Source organism: Camarhynchus parvulus, chromosome Z (assembly GCF_901933205.1).
Source record: "Camarhynchus parvulus chromosome Z, STF_HiC, whole genome shotgun sequence".
Taxonomy (NCBI): domain Eukaryota; kingdom Metazoa; phylum Chordata; class Aves; order Passeriformes; family Thraupidae; genus Camarhynchus; species Camarhynchus parvulus.
The window spans coordinates 56,793,139-56,803,703 of NC_044601.1; the positions used below are offsets into that span (position 1 = coordinate 56,793,139).

General features: G+C 43.5%; 1 protein-coding gene across 1 annotated transcript in view; it reads left to right on the forward strand.

Moving 5' to 3' along the window:
* PLCXD3 (phosphatidylinositol specific phospholipase C X domain containing 3) overlaps positions 1 to 9,624 on the forward strand; it is a 73,070-nt gene extending 63,446 nt beyond the window's left edge. The window contains exon 3 of the mRNA XM_030968735.1: positions 8,738 to 9,624. Within this exon, the coding sequence (XP_030824595.1) occupies positions 8,738 to 8,894 (157 nt within the window). The 3' untranslated portion in view covers positions 8,895 to 9,624. The remainder of the gene's footprint in view (positions 1 to 8,737) is intronic.
* The last annotated feature ends 941 nt before the right edge of the window (positions 9,625 to 10,565 follow it).

Consider the following 10,565-nt stretch of genomic DNA (forward strand, 5'->3'; position numbering starts at 1 on the left):
AGCTCATTGAAAGATCCCAGATAACACACAGTGGCAGCTCCTGGAGAAAACAAAGCTCTTGGCAGAGTCTGGTGGAGGAAGCCTTAGCTGTGAATGGTCTGGTACTGGCTACAGCATACATCTGTGTCCAAGGAGTTCCAGCTCTGCTGTCAGATTCTAACACCTGACTTGGATGCTTCAATACAGTGATTCAAGTGTAATGGGTATATGAATAAATCATATCTCTTTTTTTAAAGAACTAGAAGACAGGGGAGGAAAAAACCCCAAACCTGTAGCTATTCTTTTGATTGGTGACAGATATTTGCTTCTGTAAAGCAGAGGTTTTCTGTTTCACAGACAGTGGAATAAGTTCCAATTCCAGTTTCCATATTCCAGGCATATTGTCATTTATGTGAATTTTTTAATGTTTCTTGAACACTCAGATTTTTATGTGGAACTGGGAGCAGGACCAGCTGTCTCACACGGATAAAATATGCCTCATCCAGGTACCTGTCTTAATGAGTGTTCAAGCTTTGTGTTAGGGCTACAAGAGGTGAAAAGGGCTAATGACTGAACACTGCTCTGACCTCCCTGATCACCACTCTGTGATCTCCAAGAGATAACTGATTAACATAGAATCATAGAATGGTTTGTGTTGTAAGAAACATTTTAAAGGTCATTCTATGCCAGCCCCTGCCATGGGCAGGGACACCTTCCACTAGATTTGGTTGCTCAAAGCCCCATCCAAGCTGGACTTGAACACTTGCAGGTATGGGGCACCTGTGACTTCCCTGCCTCACCACCCTCATGGTAAAAAATTGCTTCCTAACATCTAATATAAACCTGCTCTTTTTCAGTTTGAAGCCATTCCTCATGTCTCGTCCATGCCCTTGTGAAGAATCCCTCTTCAGCTTTCCTGTAGGCCTCATTTAGGTACTGGAATGTGCTCTATGGTCTCCCTAAAGCCTCCTCTTCATGCTGAACTATTCTCTCAGACTGTGTTCACAGGAGAGCTACACCAGCCTTCTGCTTCAGTCCATCATCTTCATGGTCTCCTCTGGACTTACTCCAAGGTCCATTTCCTTCTTGTTTTGGGGGCTCCAGACCTGGATGCAGCAGCCCAGGTGGGGTTTCACCCCAGTGGAGCTGAGGGGCAGAATCCCCTACTCCAGCCTCCTGGCCCCAGTGCTCTGGGTGCAGCCCAGGTTGACTTTCTGGGCTGCAAGTGCACATCGCTGAGCCATGTTGAGCTTCTCATCCACCAACACCCCAAAGTGCATCTCTGCAGGATTGCTCTCAATCCCATCAACCCCCAGCCTGGGGATTGCCCTGACCCAGAACCTTGCATTTGACCTTGACCTTCATGAGGTTTGCACAGACCTGCCTCTCAAGCCTGTTAAGGTCCCCCTGGATGCCCTCCCTTTCCTCCCATGTGTTGATTGCCCCACACAGCTCAGTGTCATCATCAAACTTGCTGAGGGAATCCTCAATCCCACTGCCCATGTGACCAGCAAAGATGTTAAGCAGCACCAGTCCCAATACCAACCCTTGGGGAGCACCACTTGGCACAGCTTTCCGCCTGGACATTAAGCCACTGACTACAGCTCTTCAGGGGTGACTATCCAGCCAATTCCTTGTCCACCAAGTGATCCATCCACCAAATCTATGTCTCTTCAATTTAGACACAAGATATCATGACCATGTCAAATGCTTTGCACAGCTCCAGGTTAGAGAAGCAGTTGATGAGATTGTCTAATTTGATCTGCTGAATCTCTGAGAAAAAAACAGCCTTTGAACAGAGACATCCTCATAGCAAGTAGTACTCTTCCTTTAAATCCTTTGGCTATTGTGTATTTTCCATGCAAAGGTAACTACATGTTTTACAAGCCTTTTTCAGTCATATGTAAAAGCTAAACACCATGGTTTGTATGGCAGCAGCTCAAACTTTTAGCTCTGTCTTTGCCACTTCAGTTCCCTACTGCATTAACCAAGAGAGTAGCCAAGATACTAGAGTTGTCTCCTTAAAGAGAGCTCTTATATTACAGAGTCCAATGAGTCTTTTTCCTCCTGCCTGTATTCCTAATGCTATTAGTTAATGCTCTAGATGCAATGGCTAAAAACAGGGGAAAAGGGAAAAATAGGATGTTGAACATTAATTATCTCCAGAAACCACAATTTGCTGCTATTAAATATCCCATTGCATTTTTGTACAAGATGTAGGTTTAACAAATTCATTTTATAAATGAAACCCAGAAAGCCAAGGCCAGTTCAATCTGAGAAGGAAGACATCTGGCCCTTGGTGACTCTAAGGAGTATGCTGCTAAAAAAATTACATTAAAAGATGCATGTGACACCAGCATGCTTGTCTGTGTCATTTGAATAGATGCATTTCCAAACTGTATAAACCAATTGAGGATGACTAAATTACAGACAAGTTTTTCAGAAGAATAAATTCAAGGTTGTTTGATATTAATGTAGGTTGTTCTTGCAACATGGCAGCTCATGTGCAGTAATGTCCACACAAGATCCAGGGAAAGCAATTCCCATTCAATGTTGCCCAAATTTTCTGGTTTGAGTCAATCTGACCTTGGTGGTTCCAATTTTATGGCAATGCTCCTGCTGCCTAAAGACGATCCAAGAGTTGTGGAAGTGCATCTGAGGAGTTCCTTTCCAGCCTTTTTGTGCTGAGCTTGTGTAAATCTCTGTGCTTCAGTTCATTTGCTCCTTGTTTGTCTCATTTCAACAGTTAGTGAGGACATGTTACAAATCAAAACTTGTCAATGAATCAAGGACAGAGGGAGAGCAAAACCACTTGTTCTGTTTCTGTTAATTCAGACTATTTCCATGTGCTGTGTTAATTTTGTCTCTACAGGTCTATTAGCGCAACTGAGAGAATTGTAAATTTTGATCAGGGAGTGGAAACAAATGGCTAGCATACAAAAGAGGAGGACCTTTTAAAGTAGTTTCGCCACAGAGAAAATTACGGTAGAATGGTGTACTGTGGAATGGTACCTCAGGCTCATCCTTTGCAGGGAAACTTATTTACAGATGCAGAGTAAATCTTCAGCAGGAGCAGAGCTCATGGTGAACACTCTTGAGCAGGGTGCCACAATGCCATTATTTCTGGGTGCTCCAGGTGAAACAAGTGAAGATGTATAAGGATTTCTATATGGGGGTGCTCTGAATACACAGAAAGTTGTGACATCTCCCTCACTGGGGGCTTGTAAATAGATTAAACTGAACCAGGAGTGGTTTGTATCACTGATCTTAGTGCAGTTGATCCTGTTCAAGGTGGGCTGGATGAACTTGGGTGACTTTTCAAAGTTCTTTCCAGTCGCAATTTTCATGCTTCAGTGACACACAGGAAATCCACTGCTCCCACTGGAGCGATGAATTCTCAGCATCCTTGAAAAGCCAAGGTGAGCATATGCTGAATTATGGCTCTAGAATTCAGTGTTGTTGCAGACAGTGGTAAAATTGAATGGAGAGTGGGGAAATTAAGGAATATAGGAACTCTCAGTCAGGCTTGTGTAAGCAGAGCCTCCTGCAAAGGGGTGCTGGTTTTGTTCACCCATAACACCTATTTGCAAAAGGCTGCAGGGAGCAGGGTGTGTGCTTCACTGGAGAGGGAAGAAATGCCACATGTCACTTTGCCCTGGGCATGGAGACCTGCTGTAGTTCTCGCTGGTGTTACTGGGAATGGGCACTTAATGCTCGGCAGCATCACGCCCTGTGAATGGGACCAATTTCTCACTGTGGATTAGGTTGTACTGACTCCCTGCGCTCCAGAAGAAAACGTGCTCTCTGCCTTTAGTGATCAAACTCTCATTAAATAGTGAATAGCCATTCTGTTTTGTGTTTGTGAAGTTGCTTTTCCTTCTCCTCTCCTGAGAAAGCTCTGCAAAGAGGAGCGGCTGTTCCGCTACAGGAGGTCCTGTCTTACAGCACTGCTGTCATTAGTCTTCTGTCACACTGTCGGGCTTTCATGACTCAGGCATTAAAAATACCAGATAACCAACCCTCTTTCTGAACTAAAATAGCCTAAGAACAGTTTTTTAAAAGCAAATCTTAATACAAATAATTAGGTCATATTTTCTTTCTGAAAGCTTTTAATGGGAGTCATGATTTTACTGCTTGAACTGAAGCAACTTGAATGCTTAATTATTATTTTTGAACAAAATTCAATGCCATTGAAGTCACTTGAGACATTTGATAGATTAAAAAAAAAGAAGAAAGAGGTCTTGAATATTAAGTAACTTGAAAAAGGGCTATGCCCGTTTTGTAGTTGAGGACAGTATTTCTCAGCAGATCTCTAATGCATCAGAAAATGGTTCCTGAAAGAGGAGAAAAACTTAAATATGTGCACATTTCTGCTTATATAAGCAAGCAACCAGAACAGGGAAAATAGAGGTAATAAAATAAGTGTCAAAGCTGAGCCTAGATTTTACTGTGTTGTAAGTGAAAATTGCTGTAGCAATGCTGTACGAGAAATTACATGACCCCTCAAAAATAACAAAACAGCTGAGAGTGGTGATGTAAGGCATGCTTGCAGTCATGGTGTAAACCATCCTGATACCCAGGTCATGCCCAAGTTATGAGTAGCTCTGACTAACCTAGTGAGGTGCCACCTGAGATATAAACTTAGATCTCAGAAGAAATGCAGCCACATCAAGCATCTCTGTGTTACTTTGCATGGTCCAGCACAGGTATGTCCCTACCACCCAGATCTCCTCTACTCTCTCCCTTCTCATGCAGACTTTGGCAGGTGGAAGTGCTGCTCCAGAAGGCTGCTGGGCATCACGGGTGGTGGATGTGTCTGCTTCTGTGGAGGTGCAGTGGTGGTGGCTGGGGCTGGCCCACAGCCCTTCCCATGAGGTCCTTCCACATCAGTCAGTCACATGGCTTTATTCCCAACCATCCTGGAAGTGAGGGACAGCTGTGTGGCACCTCCTCGTTTTCAGTTTGTGAAAAGAGATGAGATACTCTACACATTCCTTCAGGCCAGAAAATTTATCACCAAGATTCCTGATCTCAATCCATGGTCAAATCGAGGTAACATGCCATTCACCTCCTTCCCTGCCAGTGCTCAAGCCCCCCAGCCTTGTGTCTTTGCCTTCCCTAGACTACTCTTTCCATTAACCCCTCTGCTTCCACCAGGGATGTGGAAAAATTAATTGACTTCAGATGCTGGTTTGTGGGGCAGTGCTGCACTGGCCTGGCAGGATCAGATCTGACCAACTCCACCCCAGGTCAGAGGAACTGCAAAAGAATGAAAACAGGAAGAGAGGTAAGAGGAGAGGACTCCTCTCTTTCTCCTGGCCCAGCTCTTGTGGAGGAGCACGCCTGCTCTCCTCCCTGGCTCTGTGCAAAGACAAGCAGCACCTTCTGTGCACGTGGCTCTGGGTGACACAGTGGCTTTGGAACCCAGAGGGGTTGGAAATGATTCCTTATGAGAACTGGGAATGGCCATAAGGTGGACTGTACCAGCTGGACTGTACCAGCTGTGGGAGGCACCCCAAAGAAATCCTCCACAGGAGAGCCAGGACCTGCCTAACACAGAAGCAGTGATGCTCCTAGGGTTTGCAGGCTGAGAGGCTTCTGCCTATATGCTCATGCATAAAATAATTTCTTACCTTCCCAGCAAGATGGGTTGAGTTTGAGCAGCATGGTTTTGGTAGAGGGGGATGCTACAGGGATGGCTTCTGTGAGAAGCTTCTAGAAGCTTCCCCATGTCTGACAGAGAACCACATAAGAATATCTATGAGGACTATGGTACCTACTGGTCTTTTGTGAGCTCAGTCATGTAGGTGGTTTGTTCACCTGAGTAAAACCCTTGGTGAGAACAATCACTAGTTTGAGGCACAATTTGGAAATTACAAGGCAGGGTGGGCAAGGTTTGTACTGCTACCACAAAGGCACCCCGAGGAATATTAAAGCAGGCTTATTCTAATAATTATTGTAAGCATTTGAGATAAACAGTGAAACTGAGCAACATGTGGTTTTCAGAGTTATTGGTGTAATCCACTCTCAGGATGGCACATGGGGAAGAGATCATCTGTATGGTTTTTGCATTAACTTTTGTCATAAAGAGTGCTACTGAGCTGACATCAAATCTTTAAGGTCAGTGGAATGTTTTCTTCAACTATCTTTTTTTTAATAGAATTGTGTTATTTGACTTGCTATGCAAATAAGCTTTTTGTTTGATAATGTGATTCATTTCTGACTTATCTTTAAATGCTTTCTAGTCTCATGAACAAAAGATTTCCGTGACTTTATCTAGCAATTTATGTATGAGCAGAGGGCCATGCAAGTGTGTCCTGTGTGAAATATCAGTAAAACAAAAATAACCCATTCAACTAACAAAGCCAGCTGTGGATGAAATGGCAAGGCAGGCTGACTTTAGGATAAAGCACTAATCAAAAGGAGGCATGACTTTTTGGCGGAGTCTGACTTACTAAGAACACATCAGGAAAAGGAAAATAGTATTTTGGTTGATGTGGGTAAGTGTAAGGACAGCAAACTGTAAGGTGTGAAGAAAGAATTCAGAACAAGTAAAAGACACCAAAAGGAGTTAATTATGCCTCAATGGGGAGTAAAATACCAAGGTTATCAGGAAGGGAGAGGAAGGCAGGAAGGCAGGAAGGCAGGAAGGCAGGAAGGCAGGAAGGCAGGAAGGCAGGAAGGCAGGAAGGCAGGAAGGCAGGAAGGCAGGAAGGAAGGAAGGAAGGAAGGAAGGAAGGAAGGAAGGAAGGAAGGAAGGAAGGAAGGAAGGAAGGAAGGAAGGAAGGAAGGAAGGAAGGAAGGAAGGAAGGAAGGAAGGAAGGAAGGAAGGAAGGAAGGAAGGAAGGAAGGAAGGAAGGAAGGGTTTGTGCCTGCCTACAATGAATCAGTTGACTTTTAAACCTCTAACTCTTGGGCCTTTAATAGGCTGGTATTAAATACAAAAGGCAGCATACTGCCATCTCGTAGGTTCGACCTTGTATCTTTGTGCAGAGTTCAGCAGCACCTTTCACATGTGAAGATGCAGTGGAGTTTACAGCTGCTCTGAGCTGCCTTCTGTCACCTTGGTGGTCTGTGCTGTTCTGCTGAGATCTGTCCTTGTTCTGGTTGATTGCAGATCTTTTCAAGCAGTCCAGGCATTGCCAGGTATTTAACGCCTGACCTGTGCCCTGTTAGAGTTGCACAGAGTGCAGCTTTTCAGCATTACATAAACTCACATCTGAAGGTGCTGGCTGGGTTCATAAACAGCAGAATGCTTGAGCCTGGTTTTATGAGCTGTGTGCATACATACAGGTGCTTCAGTCATACTGAATCAGTGGCTGAAATAAAATGTATTGCTGATATGTGGATCTTACAGTAAATTCAAGCATATTTTGGTGAAACAAAATCTTGGTATTCTCCTGTGAAATCACAGAGAGGAATAATTTTAGCTGCTTGGGTTTTATTCTCTATTAAATTATTTTTAAAACTGACTGATTCTAGTAGCCACTGACAAGTACAATCTCTGTCTGCTAATAGTTCTCTTTTCTTTATATCAGTTTTCCTAAAGCTTGTGAGAAAAGATATAGGTTCAACATGTTCACCTTCATTTGAATTACTGTCAGACCAAAATTTTCCAAGTACCTTGTGTCTGTGAAAAAGTCTGCACAACATGCTGGTTTAGGGGAAATCACAGATTTATAGATCTTAGAGCAAAGGGAGAACACAATGTTCATCTAAACTGACTGCAGTCCTGCCCAGACTTCAGGTTCTTTTATTTAACTCAGCAGCTTGAGGTTGACCAAAAGTATAATTTTGGAACGATACCCAGGCTTGATTTAAAGACTGCTGCAGATTTTGTCACAGTCATTGGGATTTTGTACCAATGGTCAATTACCCTTTCTTTGAAAAATGCCCTTTCTCTGAAAAATACACTTTCTCTGAAAAATGTGTACCTTATTTTTTTGGAACTCTGTTAACTTCTTTCTCCTAAATCCTGGATTTTGCTGCTTGACAGCCTCAGCAGGACTAAGGAGCCTTTTCTTTTTCTCACAGATGTTTCTTGTGATTGTTAGTTTGTATTTGCACAGAAAAATGTCAGAAAAATTTCTTTATATTCAGAAGCACAGTTAGGCAGATAGCTTTTAGACCCCAGTATTCCTGTGCTAAGGATCTGACATAATTAAAATCTGCCATCTTAGAAAAGAGTTGATATGACTATGGTGCTTTCTGTTTCAGTTACCAACCACTGGTTTATGCTTAAGTCTAATTAATTCATGGCTTGGGTATCAGTACTGGTGAAGAAAGGGTTTTTGGTATATGCTGTACTTATACTGTAGGGATCGTGGTTGTTTCTGTGTTCCTCAAAATACTATTTTCAGCATTTCCTTGTGTGTGTCAAGCATGCTTTGCAAATGGCTTGAGTTCTCTGTTACTGTTTTTTCCATAAGCAAATCCCTTGATGATGTCAAAAAGTATCTGGTCCATGGTCCAATTTTGCCTTGCGCCTAGGCAAAATCAGCAATTACTTTAAGCCTGCATTATCTTCCTTCCATTCTTTTCCACTGAGAAGTTGAAGTGCAGTCAACATATTATTTTCCCAGAGAATGAAACTTAAAAAGTTTTTAAAAAGCTTGAGCAGTAACCTGTGTCCTGTCTCACTTGGTGTCTTTCCCTTAGGAACCAAGTAAGATTGATGGGAGACGCTGTCAGTAAAGCGTGCCTTGATGCATTTGTCTCACTGATTTATGAGTAATTATTGTTCCTCTTTTCTCCTCAGGGCTCTTCCTGCAATGATGGAGTGGGTCCGAACTCAGAAGGCAGGAGAGAGTGGTGTGAATATTATCACTGCAGATTTTGTAGAACTTGGTGACTTTATCAGCACAGTCATAAAGCTCAACTATTCTCTGGATGAAGGTGAAGATGACACTACTTGATAGTACTGTGATATGTGTGTTGTTGCATTATTCAGAATTTAAAAAAAAGAAAGATTGTATTCTAAAAGGATTCTATTGTAAAACACTCATCTTCTTGTAACACACTGAGGTGTTTAGGGATTTAGTGGGTGGGCATAAGGGAAATGTTTTCATCATTTATGATCATTTTTCATATTTGTGTTTAGTGTGAAGAGCAAAACTAAACATGTTTACAGTGTTTGATAAAAGAAGGCCATTTACAGGTTCTCCATGAGGTACCAAATGTGATTCATGTGTCTTCTGTGGTTATGAACAGTGCCAAGAAATTTGTTGTTTTCAGAGCAAGGGGATGTATATATTGTCCTCTTCCTGCTCACAGCAGGATTCCCAACGGTGTGAGCATTGCACCAGGAGACTGAGGACAGTATATCTGGCACAAAAATTTTAAGCTGCTACATTTCATCTGTTAGGTGGTTTAAGTGATCGTATTTATCAATGAGCTGCAGGTTTAAATGCCTTTGTGATGTAAATCCAAAGTCATGCTTCTAACACATGCATAACCAGTGGACAGTAAACATGACGTGCTATGTACCATAATCAGTGGACAGTAAACATCATGTACTGTGTAGCTTGCACAAAGCACAGATGGAATCCTGCTTGCTTTTCATTCTCAAAATGGGGTTTTCCAATGTCTCTGCCTCACGTCAAGCCAGCAGGTATGTGATACTGGCCTAATTCTGTAATCACAGAATGGCCTGGGTTGGAGCCTTGAAGATCATTTAGTTCCAACACTCTGGCCATTGGCAGGACATTTTTCACTAGACCAGGTTGCTCCAGGCTCCATCCAAAGCCTTGCTTTACACACTTTCAGGCATGGGGCATCCACAGCTTCTTTTGGCAACATGTTCTAGTGCCTCATCACCCTCACAGCAAAGAATTTTTTCCTAATAGCTAATCAAAACCCACTCTCAGTAGCCACCCCCCCTTGTCTGTCACTACATGCCCTGTAAAAAGTCCCTCTCCACCTTTCTTGTAGACTCCCATCAGGTACTGGATGGCCAAAATTAGGTCACCCCAAAGCCTTCTCTTCTCCAGATGGAACAATCCCAATTCTCTCAGCCTTTCCTCATAGGAGAGTTGTTCCATCCCTCTAATCAACTTCATGGCCTCCACTGAACTGGCCCCAGCAGGTTCCTGTCCCTCCTGTGCTGGGAGCCCAGGGCTGGATGCAGTGCTCCAGGTGGGTCTCAGCAGAGCAGAGCAGAGGGGCAGAATCCCCTCCCTGCCCTGCTGCCCACAGGCTCTGGATGCAGCCCAGGACACGTTTGGCTCTCTGGGCTGTGAGTGCCATGGCTGGGCCATGTGCAGCCTCTCAGCCACAGCACCCCCAAGCCCTTCTGGGCAGGACTGCTCTGGGGCTGTTCATGCTCAGCCTGTGCTGATACCAGGGGCTGCCCGTGCACTCAGTTTTGTTAAACCATATGAAATTCCCATGGACACACTTCTTGAGCTTGTCCACCTTCATCTGGACGGTATCCTATCCTGCAGGTGTGTCAACATCACCACTCAGCTTGGTGTTACCTGCAAAGTTGCTGATGGTGCACTTGATTCCTTCATCCATGTCATTAATGAAGATATTAAATAACACTGGTCACATTATGAACCTCTAAGGGACAGCTGCTGGTCCATATT